Source organism: Oenanthe melanoleuca, chromosome 13 (genome assembly GCF_029582105.1).
Source record: "Oenanthe melanoleuca isolate GR-GAL-2019-014 chromosome 13, OMel1.0, whole genome shotgun sequence".
Lineage (NCBI taxonomy): Eukaryota > Metazoa > Chordata > Aves > Passeriformes > Muscicapidae > Oenanthe > Oenanthe melanoleuca.
This window is the reverse complement of record NC_079347.1, coordinates 4,059,763-4,079,841: the sequence shown is the minus strand read 5'-3', so window position 1 is coordinate 4,079,841 and position 20,079 is coordinate 4,059,763. Positions and strand designations below refer to the sequence as shown.

Sequence of the window (20,079 nt, the reverse complement as noted above, 5' to 3'; positions counted from 1 at the left end):
GAACCCAGGGGGTTTGGCCTCTCCCAACTTCTCTGAGCACCCATTTGTGAAAGCCCCATGTGCTCCCTGGTCACCCTGCTGACTCTCAGCCCAGCTCCAGCACCTGAGCTGATCTGAAACCCAGCAGAAGGTGCCACATCAGAGATTTTCCTGCTTTGCTGATGGTGATTGTGCATTAGGCCTGGCAAATTAGATTGTGTGGGAAGGGCAGCTGGGGAGAAGGAGCATCCCTGCCTGCAGGAGGGGCGTGAGGCTGACCCCAGGGAGATCAGGGTGCTGGTGAGCCAGCACTGGGGGGTGTGGGGTGTCTCTGTCAGCCTCCCCCAGGGCCGTGGGGCTCAGGGCTGACTTCCTCCTCTCTCCTCTGGAAGGTGGAGGGTCCCCGGGACAGGAGGGCGAGCGTCCCGCAGGCGCAGAGCCGCAGCTGCACGGAGCTGCACCGGCACCTGACCTCCAGCAGCTCCTGCTCCCAGACCAAAGCCCCCCAGGCACCCGAGGAGTGCCCTGGCAGCGGCCACCACCCGTCCCCGGGTGACTGTGCCCAGCACGAGGACGACAGCGACTGCAGCGAGGACTCGCTGAGCTCTGGGGACTCGGCGGAGGACGGCCCTGGCAGCCAGTTCTCCTGCCAGGGGGAGCTGCACTCGGTGCTGGAGCTGATCCGCTACATGCACACCTACTGCCTGCCCCCCCGCAAGCTGCCCGCCCGCGAGCCCGCCGACAGCAAGCCCCAGCCCTGCTGCAGCCCCTTCAAGAGAGCCAAAGCAGACTGTGCCCCCGTGCCAGGCGCTGCCCAGAGCCGCCCTGGCAGCTGCAAGAAGCCGGGAGCGTCCTTCTCCATCCTGAAGGAGCTGCTGGCGCGGGACCTGCTGTGCGACGTGAGCAAGCCGTACCGGCTGGGCAAGCCCGTGTATGCTGCCCTGGCACGGCCGCCCGGCTCCTGCTCCCCCCTGCCCCACGCTGAGGATGCCAGCGGGACTTGCACATCCAGAGCAGCAGAGAAGGGAGAGCCCCGGCAGAGCCCCGAGGCGGCGGTGCCAGGGGAGCTGGGCGGCCCTGAGGACGATGCTGGCAGGCAGGAGGGCACCCTGGCCGCGGGGAAGGTGGCCCGCAGGCAGGACAGCGCTGTTCACGCCGTGCGCCGCTCCAAGAGACTCAACCCCGAGCTCGGGCACTGGCTCTCCTTCCTTGAGCCTCCCACCGAGTCCTCGGCGCCCCTGGGCTGCAGGGAGGCCCCGTGCCCGGTGCTGGAGGGCTTCTCTGCCGAGGAGCCAGCTGCTGAGGTGGAGGTGGGGGGCCCAGCCCCGCCGGCAGAGCCCCAGCCCCTCTGCCCAGGCTCCCTGGGGGATGGTGAGCTGGGCACTGAGAGCCAGCGCTGTGCCCTGCTGGAGCACACAGGTGAGGGGCTGGGGGACTGTCCCCCTGCTCACCCTCCTGCCCGTGCCATCCCTGTGTGGGTGGGTGCTGAGCACTCAGCTGGCAGGAGAGCTGTGAGCAGCCCCCTGTGCTGCCTGGCTGTGGGGTCCCATGCATGGGGAGCTGGGGGTCTGTTCTCTTTTGGGGTGCTTTTTCAGTCCATGGGCATCTTCTGCCTCAGTTTTCCCATCCTTATAATGAGGTGGAGGGGTTGGTGTGGCCATAACCCAGCAGGGCCCAGGTTGCTCCATCCCTTCAGGTTCTTCCCCATGGGTTCACCCTAGGTCTGGGCTCTGGGGTTCAGCTGCAGTGGTGCCCCAAAAGCTCAGCAGGAATGGCTCAGCCCTGGCAGCGTGGCAGGTGGGCAAAGCCCTCAGTGGGCACTGCAGGGATGCAGCTCCACTGGTAACCTGCTTCTCTCCTGCCTTTCAGAAACACCCCGGTGTCTCACGCTGTCCTTGGCACAAACGTAAGTGCAGATGGGGCTGAGGGAACCAGTCTGGGGCTGGAGACTGCCTGGGGTTGTGTGGCTGGGCAGGGCCTCTGCAGGCAGCACAGGGAGCTGTGTCTGCAGGGCACAGTGAGCTGCACTGCTGGGCACAGGGCTGTGCAGAGTGCCATGCCCATGGCAGGGCATTTTGTGTGTGTGTGCCCTGGAGCTGCTCACCCCACTGCCCTGGTGGGGTTACTCTGGCAGGCACCAGCCAAAGTGGGAGGGTTCACCTGTGAGCAGCATTTTCTCAACTTGCTTTTGGTTCTTGGGGCTGTGGTTCACCTACACACTTTCTCTCTCCTGATTTTCTGCCCTTCTCCAGTGACCCAACCTTTGGGAAGAGAAACTTTGAGCCAATGCTGACTGTGGAGCTGTGTGGGACAGCAGGTAGGACAGGCTTTGAATTCTTCAGTTTTGCAAAAATGTACTCTGGGATGGGGCTCATTTACCCTAAATTCAGCCTGGAGACATCAGTTCCAGCCTACCCAGCCAAGGGGGCATCTTCATCCCCATCACACTGCAGACACAGGAAAGTGTGCTCTGCCACGTCTGAGCACTGTGAGCAGCTCTGGGGAATGCTTTTGGGGTGGGAGGAGCTGTTTAGGGGGGCCCTGCATGAGCCAGGAGGGAATGGAGAGTTCTCTGGTCCCTGATGATCAAGGCATCCTTCTTACTGCCCAAGTGCCCCTGGGTGAGGCTGTGGGGCCGTGGGTGCAGCCCTGGGGTGGGGTGGGACAGGGCAGGGTGGAGGGGGCAGAGCTGACCCCTGCCCTTTGTTTGGGGGTCCAGGTCTCACTCCGCCCACCACTCCACCATACAAACCTGCTGAGGAGGACCTGTACAAGCCAGACATCCCCCAGGAGCCAGGGAAGGAGGAGGGGATTACCCCCAGCCCCGGGGGCACCGGGGACGTGGCAGCCTCCAGGAAAGCCCCCAGGAAGCAGCCGGAGAGGACGGAGCTGCTGGCCCACCTGAGCCGGCCGCTCCCCGAGCAGCAGGGGCTGCTCAAGAGACCTTTCTCCCGCTCCTTCGGGGACCACGACTACTGCCAGGTGCTGAAACCCGAGGCTGCCCTGCAGAGGAAGGTGCTCAAGTCCTGGGAGCCCCCGAGCCAGGTGGAGACGGAGCACAAGAGGAGGGTCCCAGCTGCTCACTACCAGGGACTGGAGCTGGGCAAGGACACGGGCACTGAGATGCTGTGGAAGGACGGCGTCAAGCAGCTGAGAGACCAGGAGATCAGAGCCAGCTTAACAAAGCACTTTGGCTTTCTGGACAGTGCCCTCGACGACGAGGACATGGTCTTCTGCAAGACCCCCGAGTACGACACCGTCTTTGAGGACAGCTGCAGTGAGAGCGGCTCCCCCGGGGAGGAGGAGGAGGAGGAGGAAGAGGAGGAGGAAGAGGAGGAGCATGGCAACACCAAGCTGTGCCTGAGGAGAAACCCCCTTTCCAGGAGCAGTTTGCATTACTGCTCCAGGAGCAGGTCCAGCTCGGGCTCCTCGTGCTGCCGCTCGCGGTCACCTGCCAGCAGACGCGCCTTCAGGTACGGGCCTGGGGGGACAGTGGGGCTGCTTTTACCCCCTGAATTTTTGGCATGGTGCAGGGCAGCCCCAGTGCTCTCTGCTCTGCTGGCCCTAGAAGGAAAGGTGCTAATTAATGAAAGGAAAACTACAAAAATAATTGATGCTGTATCAGCTACTGCTGCAAGCATCAGCCATGGGCTGAGGGGCAGAGTGATGCAGCTGGGGGGTTCCATGGGTGACAGGGCACGGGCAGGCACCTGAGCCAGGCCTGGGAAGGGGAAAGTGCAGGCTGGGGACACCCTGGCATCAGTGAGAAAAAACTTCCCAGTCTCCAGCGTTTCCAGACCCCAATCTCTCCTTGGCTCCCAGTGCCCTCAAGTGCCCACCCACTCCTGTGGGTGTCTCAGCTCCTCACTGGTGTTTGAAGCTTTCCCAGCAGTTCCCCAGCCCCAGGCTGACCTCCTGGCCCTCCCTTGCAGGTGTGAGAACGGCGAGCAGTGTCAGGTTGGCAGCGGGCACCGGGGCCAGCTGAAGAAGAGACGGGAAAAGGCCATTGTAAGTGAGCATGGGGGCACAGCACCCCCAGCCCTGAGCTCACCTCCTGCTCCAAACAGCAGCCCTGGAGCCCATTAGCCCTGGCTTCAGCATCCCTTGGTGTGAGGCCAGTGTTAAACAGGGACATGGGGGTGGGGGGGAGAGGAAAAACCAACAGGAGCCGCCAGCGATTGGCAACACACGGAGTCCTTGGCACGGGGGTGCCCAGAGCATCCCACACTGGTGCCTCAGTGCACTTGGCAGTTTCTGGGGTGAGCTGGGGAATCCCTGGGCTGCTCAGCTGGCACAGATGTGGCCCTGCTGCATCCTCGTGCACCAGGAACCCGTGGGCACGTGCTGGGAGCTGGGAGAGGGATGGGCACGTGGGAGAGTGAATTGCTGCTGTGCACACTCACTCACACTCACACTGCTTTGGCACTTTTTCCTGCAATGTAATTGGATTTGGCCCCTGGCAGTTCTTGGGAATATATCCCACATTTGCCAGGAGAAGCTGAAAGAGCTGCAAGAATGCAGGAGAATTTTAAAGGAGAAGAAAGGGGTGGTGGCTGCTCCAGCCTGGTTGTGGCTGCCTGGGGCTGACACTGTGACCTGGCTGGAGCAGAGACAGCAGGTCCTGGAGGTGCCAGCCTGTGTCCATGGCAGTGTTTCCCAGTGCTGGCTTGCAGGGGCTCTCCCCAGCCCATCAGCAGCACAGAGGTGCAGGGTGCAAGGCTGAAAGCTTTTGGTTGTTTTGGCAGGGGGAAGGCCGGGTGGTGTACATCAGAAACCTCTCCAGCAGCATGAGCTCCAGCGAGCTGAAGAAACGCTTCGAGGTGTTTGGTGAAATTGTGGAGTGTCAGGTCCTGTCCAGGACTAACAGGTGGGTGCACAGTGAGCTGTAGCCCAGGGCTCCAGGCAGCTCCTCTCCCCAAACCCCACAGCACTGCCAGAGTTCCACATCAATCCCCTGCGTCAGCCAAGCCCTCGGTCTCGGTGCTTCTGGAGGAGATTCAGCATGTCCAGAGATCCAAGGGCACCTGTGGGATGGAGGAGTGGAAGAATGATGGGCCAGGGGTGTAGTGCTGCACCACAAGGGCTGTGGGGCTCATCACATCTTGCATTCTTTCTCTGGTTGCTCAGGGGGGAGAAGTGCGGCTTCATCACGTTCCGCTCCTCGGAGCACGCCGCCCTGTCGCTGAGGAACGGCCCCTCGCTGAGGAAGAGGAACGAGCCCTCCTTCCAGCTCAGCTCTGGGGGCCTGGGGCGCTTCTTCTGGACCAGATATGCTGACCTGGGTGAGGAAGCAGCAGCTGCTTTGTCTCTTTTATCAGCTCAGAGCTGTCACAGCACGCTGCAGCGCTGGGCACGCAGGGACCCCAAACGCCTTCAGAGCCTGCAGGAAAAGCCCACTGGCTTTCCTATGGCTCATGGAACTGCTCTTGGCTCAGGCAGGTGGATTGAGAAACTGGGGAGAAGGAAAAAAAACCAAACTGGTGTGAGGCATCAGGGTGTGTTGGCTGCAAAATGGAGCATCACAGCCCGGGGCTGCCGGGTCTCAGCTGAGCGCAGCCCATCCTGTGTCTGCTGAGTTTCTGCACAGTGCTGGAGGCTTTCCAGCAGAAAAATCCCTTCCCAGGCATTAGAGAAGGCAGTCAGCAACATTTCATTAGCCCAAGAGGTGATGTGGGTGGTTTGCTGCTCTGCAGGACAGATTCACCAGGCTGCACATGCACTCTGGAGCCAAAGTGACAGCTCTGAATGTGCTGTGGTCACATGAATCCTGCCAGTGCTTCAGCAGGGCCTCAGTGACTGTCACCAGGGCTGCAGCCTGAGCTGAGGGCCAGGAGCCAAACCCTGTGCCAGCCCTGCAAGAAAAATGTGTCCCAGGCTTTGCCCAGCCCTCCTTGCTTCAGGTGTTTCACCAACACTGCATGTTTATTTCTGTACCCTCTGCATGGGCTGAAGGGTTCTGGATCCCACTTGATGAGTAAAGACTGAGGTCCAGAAAATAAAGCCCCAAGTCTTGCCTTACCTCCAGATGCCCCATCTGATACAAGTACTCCCTGATTTTTTTATCACCTTGCAGTATCTGCTCTGCTCAGAGCAGCCATCCCTTGACTTTGGTTGTGGCAAAAATGTTCATTTTTCATTTAAACAAATCCCAGAGCCTCCCATTTTGGGCACAGAGAAATCAGGAACCAGATAACACCCCATGAGGGAGATGGTGACTGTGCAATGCTGTGGGGAGGGGGGCCAGAGCTGCCCCCCCGCCTAAGAGAAGCCCCTCAGTGCTCCTCACCTGATTTCTGCAGAGCCACCAGTCACCCCCTCACTGCACAGCCCAGCTAAAATCATTCCTCGAATCCTGGTACAGGCTGAGAAAGGGAGCCCCAGCCAGAGATGAAATACAACCACACCATTCAAAAATATACACCCAAAATGTTAACCTGGTGTGAAATTAGGCAGCCTTAGCTCTGGGGCTTTCCAGGGGCACTCTGTGTTCAGCTCCTGGCAGTGGAGCAGGCCATGGGATGGCCCTGTGTCAGCCCCTCCAAATTCAGCTGCACCCAGCAGTTTTCACCCCTGGCAGTGAATTCAGTCAGTGCTGTGTGCCCTGCCCAGCTGGGCCCATTGCTGTCACCATCCCCTGGCAGTGAATTCAGTCAGTGCTGTGTGCCCTGCCCAGCTGGGCCCGTTGCTGTCACCATCCCCTGGCAGTGAATTCAGTCAGTGCTGTGTGCCCTGCCCAGCTGGGCCCATTGCTGTCACCATCCCCTGGCAGTGAATTCAGTCAGTGCTGTGTGCCCTGCCCGGCTGGGCCCGTTGCTGTCACCATCCCCTGGCAGTGAATTCAGTCAGTGCTGTGTGCCCTGCCCAGCTGGGCCCATTGCTGTCACCATCCCCTGGCAGTGAATTCAGTCAGTGCTGTGTGCCCTGCCCAGCTGGGCCCGTTGCTGTCACCATCCCCTGGCAGTGCAGTGGCAGGGCAGTGAGCAGTGCCCTGCTGTGCTCAATTTCCCTCCCCACGAGGCAGAGACGATGCTGATCCCCCTCCCTGACCCTTCTGTCCCCATTTCCAGATTGCAGCACGGACGAGTCCTCCCCAGCTCCGGTGAAAAGCAAGTACGAGCCCATGGATTTCGACAGCTTGCTGCAGGAGGCCCAGCTCAGCCTGCATCGGTAACAGCCTTAACCTTGGAGGAATACCTCAATACCTCAGTCAAGGCACTTCCAAAATGTTTACGTTTTCAAAGAAATTATTCAGTCTATGGCAAGAGAGAGAGAGAGCGAGAGAGAGCGAGAGCACGCCCGCGAGAGAGAGACTGCTGTCCCCTGATCGATGTTTACATTGAACAAAGCTGCTTCTGTCTGTGAGTCCCCATGGTGTTGATGTCTCACTGCCACACGTTAGTCCCCTCCCTCTGCTTCTGACTGGTTGTTTTAGGGTGAGCCTAGGAGCCCCCCAGCCCCTCTTCCCCCTCCCAGCCCTCCCCATGCTCCCGCCGTGGAGTTGCAGCTGTGTTCACCATAACATTTTTTTGTCCGTAGTGTGTGATGATGAAATTGTTCATTGTGAATAGAATCAGGATTATAAACTAATTTTTAATAGAAGAAGAGAAGAAAAAAAAAAAGTATATACTTAAAAAAAAAAAAAAAGAAATGTATTTATGGCTCAGATGTACTGTAATTCAGATTTATTGTACCGCTTCCTTGATTTTTAACTATGCACTGTAATGAGGCACTTGCCACTCAGCAAATGGGGGGTCAGAGCAGTCACAGAGCTGACATTCCCCTGCTGGCAAACCCACTTTGCTGTCAAAGCCATTCTTTGTGCTGGTGTGGCCTGAGCACCCCCAGCATCCCCCCATGCTGAGCTGGGTCCTGGTGGGTGCTGGAGCCAGGGCCAGGCAGCTTTGCAGGCTGCAGAGGGTGGGAGAGGGATGCCCTGCCTGCAGCCAGTGCTGCCTTTGGGGCCAGGAGAGAGGGGCTGGGGGGCTGCAGCCAGCCAGGCCTGATCCAGGGGGTCCAGGCACAGCCTGGGGGGTGGATGTGTGGAGGAGCTGGCTCCTCTCCAGCTCCTGGCATGGCTGGGAGACTGGCCAGGCCCTGTGCCTTGAGCCACGCTTGCTTCCACACCCTGCAAAGCAAGCAGGGTGAGAAGATCTGTCCATGCTTCTCACTGGGTAGCCAGCCCCAAATCCAGCCCCAAATCCAGCCCCAAATCCAGCCCCAAATCCAGCCCCAAAATCCAGAGTCAGGGGCCCAGCAGCCCTGTTGAGCACCCCCAGCACCTGCCCCGTAGCTGATAAGCCATAAGGTCCCAGCACCCACCACAGCCCAGGCACAGCTCTGCCTCTGGCCAAGGGCCCTGGGGCTGGGTTGAAGTGTGAAATTCACTTGTGGACTTGCCCTGCACGTGTGGGTGTGTGGGATGGGGACACAGCCACCACCAGCCAGCCAGAGGCACTGTTCTCCCAAGGGAGAGGGAATCTCGCTGCTCCTCAAGCCATTGCCACCTTCTCCTTTTGTGTTTGAGCCCCAGAGACCACTAGGGATTCAGCCATCCTCTGTAGATAGAATATTATAGCCTTAACTCTGCCAATAGATAGATTAGAGTCTCCTGGGGTCTCCCCTCCCCATGATTTGGGGGTTTGATCCCCCCCCCCATTCCCTGGGTGTGTCCCGTCCTGCAGGGAGAGTGCCCAAAGCCTGGGAATGGCACGAGGAGTGACACCAGGAGCCAGAGCCCTGCAGGGTGGCCCTGGGCTCTGGCAGCAGCAGGAGTGCCCACACCAGCACAGTTCCCTGGCTGTTCCCCTGGGAGAGCCGTGGTTCTGACAACAGCCAGCCCTGGGCCCCCGAGCCACCACCAGTGAGCATCACTGCCAGGGGACAGTCCTTGTGCCATTTCAGCCTGGGCAGTGGAACCTGGCATCTCTCCCACACCCCAAAATCCCCCAGTTCTCATCCCACGAGCAGCTCTGGCCGAGACTGAGCTATTGGCAATTGCCTCATTGTAGCTTTGCCTTTTTCTGTCCTAGTATTTCCTCACGATGATGATGTTTACATGTGATTGCTATAGAGCTTATGTAGAATGTATATAGTGACACATTTAGGGTGGGTAGTACTGTCCTGTGCTGTGCTGATGTTTTTCAGAAAATGATCAATCCAAAAAAAAAAAAAAAAAAAAAAAAAAGAAAAAAGAACCAACAAAAAAAAAATAGAAAAAGGAATGAAAAAAAAAAAAAGAAAAGCAAATAAGTGGAATTCTTCCATCTCCCACTCAGCTGGGGGCACCCATGGCTGGGCCCTGCTGGGGATGCATCAAGGGTGGTGGAGGGGAAGGGAGAGTGCAGAGCTGGGGGGGCTCCAGCCCGCTCCAGGGGGTCACTCAGCCACTTCCCAAGCACTGGTTTTGGTGTACCCAGGTGGAGAATTTCCCAGGTTTCCCTGTGGCTGGGTGCCCTGGGGCAGGGGAGGCTGGTCCTGCACAGAGCTCATCAGTACTGCAGCCCTAGGCTAGGAAGGGATGCAATAAGTGGTCTTCGTGGTGCCTGAAGCCTATAAGTGGGGTTGGGTTTTCTTTTTTTGCTTTGGGTTTTTACTTTTGTTTTTTTTTTCCATTCACTTGGGATGGTTTGTTTTCCCTCCTCCCCAAAAAGATCTTTCTTTTCCAGGATTTATGCACTATGCTTAGAGTCCCTTGGGCTGTGTGCTGCCTGCCCTGGGGCTTCCCCCTCCTTCCTTTTAGCACTAGGTGAAAAATAAATTTCCACTTGATTTTTTTTTTTTCATTTTTATTTTTGTGGGGTTTGTTTTTTTTTTTTTTTTTTTTTTTTACTCTAAAGGTGTCTTTAGCTCACAGTGCTCGAATCTGCAGGAAGGTGGGTGGGGCACAGGGGCAGGTGAGAGCTCCCTCCTGAGCTGCCTGAGGTTTGGATGCTGACAGGGAAATGGGGCAGGAGCAAAGCAATGCCCAGGCAGTGCTGCCAGGGAAGCCAGAGGTGCCCAGAGCTTTGCAGGAGCTGCCAGGGACTGGGGATCCCCCTTTACACCCCACCCAGCCTGTGGCATCACTGTGGGTGCCCCTCCAAAAGGGACCCCTCACACCCCAGCCCCCTGCGAGGGGCTGTGGGATGGGCAGGAGGAACTGGGAGCAAAAGGGTTAATTCTGGCAGTCAGTAAGTCAGGAGGAGATTTATTTTTTTAAAACTGTGTGAGTATAGAACGTCCCCCAGCCGTTTCCTGCAGGTGCTGTGGGGAAATGCTGAATGTGAAGAGTTTCTGATAAAATGCCCCTTTGCTTGTTTTGCACAGGTTTGCCCCAGAAAAACTCTGTTCAGGGGAGGGCAGCAGGTTCCTGGCTGGAATCCTGAGGCTCTGCAGGGAGGAGCAAACATTTCTGAGTGTGTGGGCTGAATGCAGAGGACAATCCCAGGTTTTAAGGTTGGATGCTGCCCCAAAGCAGAGGTTTCTCTCGATTCCTCTTTCACATCTTTCAGGAAGCAGCAGCTCAGTGACTAAGTTACAGTCCTGAGTCTGATCTCAGCTCAGGGCTGTGCAAATCCATTTTGCAATTGCAGATCAACACTTTTCTCCTTTTTTGGGGGGAATTTTTTTCTTTCTGGAGATCTGCTGGGTCCTGAGTGCAAGCAGTGTTGGAGCTGAACCCATCCTAAGTCCATCCCTGACAATCTCAAGCAATATAGAGCCAAATGCAGCCTTGGGGTTTCATTTTGGGGTTTCATTCCTCTTCCCTCGCCCTCCCCAGGGCCAGGGGCAGCAGCAGGAGTTGGGCAGGGAGTGTGTGAGTGCATGTGAGAAAGAGAGAGAACGGTTCCATTGATGCATTTCTTGAGAAAGGTGTAAGAATTTCACCTAAAAAGGGGCACATCTGCTTTGTTATTTATAAAAAAAAAGCTAAATTCTGTCTTTTTCTTCTTTTTTTTTTTTTTTAAGTAAAAGGACACTGCTCATAATTATTAGGGGCCAATTCTGCTCCCTTGCTCATGCTGAGTAAGTACTACTTAACTGCAATTTTCTACTTGCAGAGTAAGTAAAAGCAGCAGAATTGATCCCTCTGTGATTAAGAATCAAGTTTTTAGTATTTTTTTTTAATTGGTAGCGGTTTTTTTTATATTTCACTTAATTTTTCTCCCTGTTCCGTTCTGTTGTGTCCTTATTTATGTAATATACTTTAACCTTAAGAGATGGCATGGATTCTTATGCCTTTCCTTTATTATTATTATTGTTATTATTTTTAAAAAAACAAAAGAGATTTATTTCTAGTGTGATTTAACTGTCTACCTTCTAAAATGAGAGAACGTTTTCTTGTATTTTTACATTGTCAGATTCTATAGTTTCATAGATAATTTAACCAAATCGCTCAATGTATTCTCTATATCTATCCAGTGGGTATAAAAGTTCTATTTTAAATTGTGTAAATACTTCAGAACTGGCTTCTTTTTCCAGACTCCCCTGCCGTGGAGTTTCTTGTTTACATCAAAAAGACTGTAGAATCTCTACGCTCATGTACTGTAAATAGTGAAGTGATCTGCCTATAAATAAACGATAACATATATACTATAAAGTGGAAAGAACAAAAAAAGGAACAAGTTTGTGCTGCTGTGCTTTGGTTTTTAGTGCAGTTCTGCTCGGGGTGAGGTGTTTTGCTCTGCCTGGCTGGCAGTGGGGCTGTGCCAGAGCCTCCCAGCTGCCAGGGATGCAGCTCCTGCTGGGAGTATCCCTGTGTGTTGCTATTTTAAGAGTGGCTTCTCCCAGTTTAACTCATGCAGGACAAACCTGGGCTCTGCACTCTGGACTTGGAATGGCCACTGCCACAGGACCCCTGGCTGAAGAAACTCCCCTGATGGAGTGGGTGAAGAATGAAGCAGGGCATGCTCCTCAAACTTTCTGGAGTGGAGTAAGAGAGCAGGAAAAAATATGGAAAAGTGGTGATGCAGCTCAGGATGGCACCTGGAGAGCCCCTGGAAGCAGGAGAGCTGCCCTGGGAGCCAAAGTGGGGCACAGCCATGTCCTGGTATCTTGGTGTCCTGGTGTCCTGGGGTCTTGGTGTCCTGGTGTCCTGGGGTCTTGGTGTCCTGGTGTCTCGGTGTCCTGGTGTCTTGGTGTCCTGGTGTCCTGCTGTCCTGGTGTCCTGCTGTCCTGGTGTCCTGGTGTCTTGGTATCCTGGTGTCTTGGTGTCCTGGTGTCCTGCTGTCCTGGTGTCCTGGTGTCTTGGTGTCTTGGTGTCCTGGTGTCCTGGTGTCCTGCTGTCCTGGTGTCTTGGTGTCCTGGTGTCCTGCTGTCCTGCTGTCCTGGTGTCCTGGTGTCTTGGTGTCTTGGTGTCCTGGTGTCTTGGTGTCCTGGTGTCCTGCTGTCCTGGTGTCCTGCTGTCCTGCTGTCCTGGTGTCCTGCTGTCCTGGTCCTCATGGCAGCCCAGACTGTGGAAGGAATTTTGGAAGGCCTGGGCAGGCCCAGCATGGGCACAGCTCCCTGGGCACACAGGAGCCCCATCCATGCCCTGGGAGGGCTCACCAGGCCAGAGAGGTTGCCCTGATTTTATCCAGACCATGGATCAGAGGTGCTGCCAGGCTGGAGGATCCCAGCAGCCCAAAAGCAGCAGCTCTGCAAGGTGGTTTGTGCTGATTTGCACCATTGCAGCAGATCTCCAGCTGCCTGTCTCCAGCACATCTGTGGGAGCCCAGTGTGGGTCCCCCAGGCTGAAGCAGCCTCCCACCCCAAACCCAGCCCCTCATCCCTGCCACTGCTGCACCCAGAGTGCAGAGCTGATGGGAAACCCATGCCCTGCTGCTTTCCAAAACCAGCAGGCTTCAAGGCCACCAAAGAGGGATGTTTTACAGAGATCCATCAGGCACTGTGATGCCCATGGTGCCCAGACAGATGAAAACATGGATTTGGAGGGGGGAAATGTGGGAATGCAGCTGGGACAGTTGTAAAATCTGAATTTCCTACAGACAGTGATGGGGTGCCCAGGGTGGGCACATGTGGAGCAGAGACAGGAGTGGATTCCCAGGAGGGAGAGGGGCTCACAAAGGAAAGGTGTGCAGGGGGGACAGACCCAGAGCTGATGTTTGCCCTCCCAGCCCAACCTGTGCCTCCAACACTGCATTCCCAGGCAGCCTCCTGGACAATAAAGCACTGATGCTGTTTATTGTTTATTGAGGATAATTCCTGCAAGCAGACCTGGTGATGCCTTGTCTGAAGGGAGATGTTGGTGAATGTTGACATCAATTCAACAGTTCAGCTGGTCCCAGCAATTACTTCCAGCCATTTGGGAAAAATCCCAGCTGGACTGTTTTTATTTTGGCATAACTTTGTAATAAAATAACTCCTTTTCACACAGACAGGCACTGGTTTGGAGTGGCTGCTGGAGGGGAGGGAGGAATGTTATTTGTGTCCTGGACCTGCACAGTGTGCCTCATGGAAGGGGAAAATCAGTCCCTCAGGAGCTTCTGGGAACAGGAGCAGCTTTGGAGGCTGCCCTGGGCTGGCTGGCAGCTGGCAGCACACCCCAGGCTGCTGCTCCTGGCCAGTGTGGAATGGCCACTGTGTGCACTTCATTTCACTGCTGGTGCTTTTTGGAGTTTCAGCTCCCCCTCGTGCCCTGAGCAGTGACATCTTGTAGGTTATTTCTTCAGTCAGGACACCATTTGTGTTAGGTTGTTTTCTTTAAAGAGCCAAGCAGCTACTAGTTGTTATAAAGTTGTTTCCTGCAAGGCACATCAGTCTAGAAAGGTAAAGAGTCACAAGAGTTAAAATCCATGCTAAGTTTTGGTGTAGAGTCCCAAATAGAAGCAGAAGCTGCTCCCGAGGGTCCTGGCAGGGCTGATGTTGCTGCAGCAGCTCCTGTCTCCTTTGGGCAATGATGATGGTGGTGAGGAGAGCAGGAACAAAAGGCAAAAGCAAAAAGCAAAAGGCCAATCTCTCCCCAGTGCATAGACTGTTATATACAAACTTCCCAGCAAGCTAAAGACACGAACTCGAAACATTTCTTTGTAACCTATTAGAATTTTAGTTTCTTAGCACACTAGGCTATGTATAAACTAAACTACACATATGGTCTGTCTTGTTCTGTCTGAGAAATGTAAGCAATATTCTTACTACAGTTTTATTATGTCTAAAACTATGTTCCTGGAGCCTTCACAGAAACACTCGTATCTAGGACTATGTTTTTCAACCTTCACTAGAACTCACACTTCTACACTGGTATGTGTGACATTCACTCTCCAAAAGCACTCAAAACTTATTCTTACTTACTTACTTGCTTATTCTAAAACTTAAACTTACACCTCTGCTTTATGTGTGAGTGGCTTAACATACTTCAATCCATCCAAAGGTTTTCATTCAATCCCTGCATTCTGAATTCTCTCTGAAGAATTCAGAGAGACTCTTGAGTTACAGATTTCAGCATCATCTGACACTAAATCCTGCCCTGGGCTCTGCTGGCACAGCAGCTCCCTGCCAGGGATCTCAGCTTTGTGCCACACAAGGTCTGCCAGGGGCTCTGGAAGTGCATTTCAGGTAATCCATGCATTTTCCCACTCAGCATTTACCAGGTTGTTGTCCAGCTCCATCCAGGTGTCTTTGCAAAGGGGAACAGGTTTGGTTGCTGGTCCAGCTGTCCCAGCCTCCCTGCCCACAAGGATTCTCCCAGCTTTCCTTGCTGCCTCATTTCCTGACCCATCAAAGCAGGGCTGGACCTTCTGCCATGCTCCCCTTGAAGTGCCGAGCCTCGAGCTGCTGCGTGGTTTGTCCTGTTGTCACTGAAAATGGGCAATTAAATTAACACTGTAATTTCAATATTAGAAAGTGGCATTGCTTTATTTCAGCATGTGGGCCATAACTCCCTATTACACACTTTTCTAACACACCAGCTTAAATCTGTGTAATTTTTACATATTCGTTTCCCTATATCGATATGCTGAATTTTCTGCATATTTAAATAACTTATCAGAGTTTATTTTCATTGCAGTAGGGTTCTTTTGAGGGACTTGGATGGTCGTTTGGGAAACATCCCATTCCTCCAATTAATCCTTTTTGATCACAGGCCTCCAAAAACATTTCTTCTCTTTGGGTGCATCCCATTGCTGTGGGGATATTAGTTCTTACAGCATTGCTCAGGCTCACAAAGTCTCTAGGGCTTGCACACAGGACAAACCCTGTCGGGTAAACCGAAAGGAATTCCCAAAACTTGAACACGACTTGTACAAATTTTTTTTCTCAACAGCCACCCGGCCCACGTGGCACCGAGAGGCAGGAAGCTGGCGAGAGGGGAGGGATGACCCTGCCTTGCAAAGGGGAGGAGGCAGCAGCTTTTAGCCCAAGGGACAGAGGTCATTCCTCGTCACTGCCGCGTTTCGTTTCGATTCCCGGCAGAGCCCTCCCTCTCAGCCCTGCCCCGGAGCTGCTCGCCATGTCTCGGGCGGAGGCTGTGCCCGGGCTCAGGGAAGAGCTGACCTGTCCCATCTGCCTGGACATTTACAGGGAGCCCACATCGCTGGGCTGCAGCCACAGCTTCTGCCGGGACTGCATCCAGCAGGCGCTCCGGAGCCAGCAGAGCTCTGCCCGCTGCCCGCTCTGCCAATCTCCGGTCTTGGAGCTGCAGCCCAACTTCCACCTCCGCAACATCGTGCAGAAATTCATGGATGCTCCTGAGCACCGGGAGGAGGAAAGGCAGGACGGGCAATGCGAGGACAAGGGGGAAGGCTCGGGCCAGCCAGAGGAGGTGGTGCTGTGTGATTCCTGCCTCCAGGAGCCCCAGCCCGCGGTCAGGACGTGCCTGAGCTGCGAAGCCTCCCTGTGCCAAGCGCACCTGGACAAACACAACAGCAGCAACGCCCAGAGGAGCCATGTGCTGGTGGAGCCCTGCGATGGCCAGGCCTTGGCTGAGAGGAAGTGTCCCAAGCACGGCAAAATGCTGGAGTGCTTTTGTAAGACGGATAAGAGGTGCATCTGCATCCTGTGCTCCGTCCTCTCCCACAAGAGCCATAACATCATCAGTTTGGAGGAGGCTTTCAAAGATGCCCAGGTAGGAGGCTGCTGGGACAGTGGGACAAGTGTGGATTGCACCAGGAAAACCCCAGAGAGCTGCCCTTGGCAAAGGGTAACTCCTGCTTCAGAACTGCACACCCAGGATGGGGCTAAATCACAATCCTGGACTCTTATTCTTAGTTTTGTTCCAGACTGTTCCTGGGTTTGGCCCTTGAGATATAAAACAAGATGTTATAAACGCTTTTTTCCCTCTCCTGAGGGAAGAGTTTGGCCAAACTGGCGGGACTGTGCTCGTGCAAGGTTTTAGTCCTTGGTGCACCTCCAAGCCAAAGACGAGCCTGAGCTGCACTTATGCAGGGGTAATTAATGACAGAGTAACAGAAAGAAAAGTGCCAACAGGAAATGGCTTTAAATGTGGCTAGTGCACATTAACAGTTTGCAGCTTCAAATTGTCCTTTTTGTGCCTGTAATTGTGGCATTTGTTCAGGGATAAAACCTTCCAGTAAACCTTTATCTGCTAATTTGTTCTGTGAGCATGCAGTGAGCAAATATTTTTCAAGTCTGGCTTAACCCCTGTCGATAAAACTGCTGATCTCGTGCATTATGCCAGTCCTATCCTGATATCTCCTTCTGGTTATATTTGTAGACATCTTTTCCTGAAACTCTGGGAACACTGAAATACAATGAAGCTGCACTGGATCAAGCCATAGCAAACCTGGTGCAGCAAGAGAATAAACTAAAGGTTTGTTTCAAGGTCCCATATCACCTTGGGTTGGTTGCTTGCTGGTAAATAATGAGATAAAGTTTTGTTTTGCTCTTCTTTGGATAATGGATTCTGAATGGATGGATCCAGATTTTGATTCCTGCGTGGTTTTGCATGTATTATTGAGGTTTCTTCTTTGAGGGAGGACAATGCACAACTTTCTTATGAGTCTGGGAGGTGCATTCTTAGTTAAGCTTGAAAGTCTGTACCTCCTGACTAGTGGCTGGTCTGTGTGGCTTTTTCACTTTTCCAACCTTCAACATTTAGTTACTTATCTCATCCCAATAAAAAGACTGATTTTTTTTTCTGAGTGAGAGCTCATGTGGAAAATATCCCTTCCAATTTTGAAATTGTTTTCTTAATAGATTGAGGGGAGCCAGCGGAGGGAACAGCTGGAGAGCCTGTTCGAGGAGATGCATAAGAAGCTAGAGGAGAAAAAAGGAGAGGTCCTGAAAGTTCTCACTGACTACGAGGACCAACAACTTTCTTGGATTCAGACAGAGATCAGTAATCACAAGAAGAAGAAGGATTCAGCCAACCATGATGTTCAGGAGCTGGAGGCTCTGAGAAATCAGAAGGACACACTTCTTTTCACCAAGGTACCTACCAGCATCTCCCTTCCCAGAGACACACAGCTCCAGGGCTGGCCTGTGCCTGCACTGTGCTAATTCTGCTTTCAAAATGTCTTTACAGGCTTTTGCAGCAATTGATGCCAGGTAAGCTCTTCCTGAGGTTTAGTATCTTTACTGATGATCTGGAGGAGGGGATGGAGTGCACTCTCAGTGAGTTCACAGACAGCACTAATTTGGGCAGGAGTGTGCATGTGCTGGAGAGCAGGAAGCTCTGCAGAGGGCTCAGGACAGGCTGCAGCCATGGGCCAAGGCAGCAGTGGGAAGCTCAGTAAGACAAAGTAAAATTTGGGAAGAACAGGGAGGGGCTGGAGCGTGTCCAGGAAAGGGAATGGAGCTGGGAAGGGGCTGGTGCCCAGGAGGGGCTGAGGGAGCTGGAAAGGGGCTCAGAAGGAGAAAAGGAGGCTCAGGGGGAATTTCTGGCTCTGCACAACTCCCTGACAGGAGGGGACAGATGGGGGGGCTCTGCTCCAGGGAACAGGGACAGGAGGAGAGGGAACAGCCTCAGGCTGGGCAGGGGAGGCTCAGGGTGGATAGCAGCAGAAATTTCCCCATGGAAAGTGGGGTCAGGGATTGGAAGTGCCCGGGGAGGGTCGGGTCCCCATCCCTGGATGTGCCCAGGGAGGGGCTGGAGGTGGCACTGAGTGCTCTGGGCTGGGGACAGGATGGGAATCAGGCACAGCTTGGACTTGATGGCCTTGGAGGTTTTCTCCAATCTCAGTGATTTTTTTGTGATTCCTTCTGCATGTTTTAGGAAACATGAGCCAGTTCCTAGCATGAATGGTGTGGTGATACCAAATCCACCCATTACTTTGGATAAGTCAACAACAGATGCTGTTAGGGTGCAATTCTGGCAATTCCTCTCAACCGCAGATGTCTCCTTTAAGCAGACACAATATCCAGCACACACAGCAGCAGGTAAATGCTCATTTCATATGTCAAAAGCAAGATGGACTACACTGAGTACCTCTAGAAGGGCTAATTCCTTACAATGTGTGCTTATTTGCACATGTGTGTGCAGCAAAGGGAGCTGGTCCTGGGATTCAGAGTTTTGGGGCATGTCTTAAATAAACCTTGATAAACCAGGCTATGGATAGAGACGTGGAAGTCCCAGGTGTTCTCTGGCAGGATTAAAGAAGATAATAGCAATACCTCTGTAGCATCCCTTTCATTGAAGGGGGGAGTTGAGAACTTATCACAGCAGCAGCAGGGTGGAGTTTGCTTAGGACATAAATAGCTTGCTTTTTCTGTGTAAATATTTCTACTCCTTTGCAATGCTTTGTAAGCTCAGCCTACAGTCCCAGAACAGTGCACAGGGGGACACTTGTCTGACTGAATTGGTGAAGTTATGGTTCCCTGGGTACTGCTCTCTGGATGGTGCTTCAGCCCTCACTGGCAGCAAGCCTCAGGTCAGGACAGAGACAGACTCCAAATCTCCACAATTATCTGTTAATCATAATGCATTTTGTCTCTTTAGGTCCTTTCTCATTTGGTAGTGGTAGAAGACAACATGGATCCACGTTTGTATTTTCCTCCTCTTCATTTTCTTCCAGTTAGCCTAAAGAAATACAAATTCAGTGGCAATCCTAATGGTAACAATCACAGAAAGGAGGGAGGAGAGAGAGAAAACCCAACCACAACTAATGATGCACAGCACAATTGCTCCCCCATCACCTGCTCTGATGTCCAGCAGTTGGCTCCTTCTGGCCATCTCCTCCCAGTTCATATACTGGCCATGGTGTTCTATGGTGTGGAATATCCCTGTGGCCAGTTTGGGTCACCAGCCCCAGCAAGGCTCCTTCCCAACTTTCTGTGCACCTCCTGGCTGGCAGAGCATGAGGCACAGAAAGGTCCTTGGCTCAGGTTAAGCACTGCTCAGCAACAGCCAAACCATCAGTGTGTTAGCAACATTATTCTCTACTGAACCCAAAACTGAACCAGCTGCTGAGAAGGGAATGAATTCTCCTGAATGGAATTCTCATGGTAGGAATGACTCCCAGCCCAAACCAGACAGGACTCCAATGCATGGAGCCATCCCAGACATGCAGGGCCACCAGAGCTGCTGGGAGGAGGATACCAGCAACGAGAGCTGCTGGAAGTTTGCAATTGTGTGTGCCTGGTTTGAATGCTGCCTGCAAATGCCTCATAATTAGCTCTGTGTGTTCCTTAGGTCAAGGATATCGGTGGTAGGAAAAATACTTTGACTATGAAGACTGAACATCCTCCTGCTAAGAACTTCAGGCTTATAAAGACAGGAACCATCCCTTTGAAGCATCCCATCCACGCTGACTTCGGTGGGTGGAAGCTGCTGTGGTGGCGTGGGGACAAAGTGTTAGTTTGTATTTCTGGGCCTAAGAACTGTGAGCCTTGCTCAGAGGCTGTGCTAAGGTGTCCTATCAAAAATTGGACTGTGGGCTGTTGTGACAGGGGTATATCACAGCACCCTGCCTCTCCCTGCAAGAGTCCTCTTCTATTTGTTCTGTTAATCAGAATGGAAATACCATTAAGTTGTTCACTTTTGTTCTGCTGTATCCAGTACTATGTTGGGTTCATGTTAGTAAAGTCATGTTATTAAAGTCATGTTATTAGCTTGCAAAACACGGTGGCAATTTATTTTATCTAAAAGCTGACAGCACAACATTAACTGCTACAGAACTGGGGAGCAGCAATGCTGGTCTTTGACCTAAGAGCAACTTTTGCCTCTGC

General features: G+C 53.4%; 2 protein-coding genes across 2 annotated transcripts in view; both read left to right on the top strand.

The window, feature by feature from the left end:
• Window positions 1-7,339, top strand: part of PPARGC1B (PPARG coactivator 1 beta) — a 41,066-nt gene extending 33,727 nt beyond the window's left edge. Inside the window, exons 5-12 of the mRNA XM_056502345.1 lie at window positions 372-1,398; window positions 1,849-1,885; window positions 2,232-2,296; window positions 2,699-3,452; window positions 3,912-3,987; window positions 4,725-4,846; window positions 5,107-5,261; window positions 7,047-7,339. Of these exons, the coding sequence (XP_056358320.1) occupies window positions 372-1,398; window positions 1,849-1,885; window positions 2,232-2,296; window positions 2,699-3,452; window positions 3,912-3,987; window positions 4,725-4,846; window positions 5,107-5,261; window positions 7,047-7,150 (2,340 nt within the window). The 3' untranslated portion in view covers window positions 7,151-7,339. The remainder of the gene's footprint in view (window positions 1-371; window positions 1,399-1,848; window positions 1,886-2,231; window positions 2,297-2,698; window positions 3,453-3,911; window positions 3,988-4,724; window positions 4,847-5,106; window positions 5,262-7,046) is intronic.
• A 7,932-nt stretch (window positions 7,340-15,271) lies between these two features.
• LOC130258726 (E3 ubiquitin/ISG15 ligase TRIM25-like) lies at window positions 15,272-19,971 on the top strand. The gene is made up of 6 exons (XM_056502350.1): window positions 15,272-16,018; window positions 16,628-16,723; window positions 17,110-17,343; window positions 17,438-17,460; window positions 18,128-18,291; window positions 18,851-19,971. The coding sequence occupies exons 1-6, from the start codon at window positions 15,404-15,406 to the stop codon at window positions 18,928-18,930; spliced, it is 1,212 nt and encodes a 403-aa protein (XP_056358325.1). The 5' UTR covers window positions 15,272-15,403; the 3' UTR covers window positions 18,931-19,971.
• Window positions 19,972-20,079: the final 108 nt, after the last annotated feature.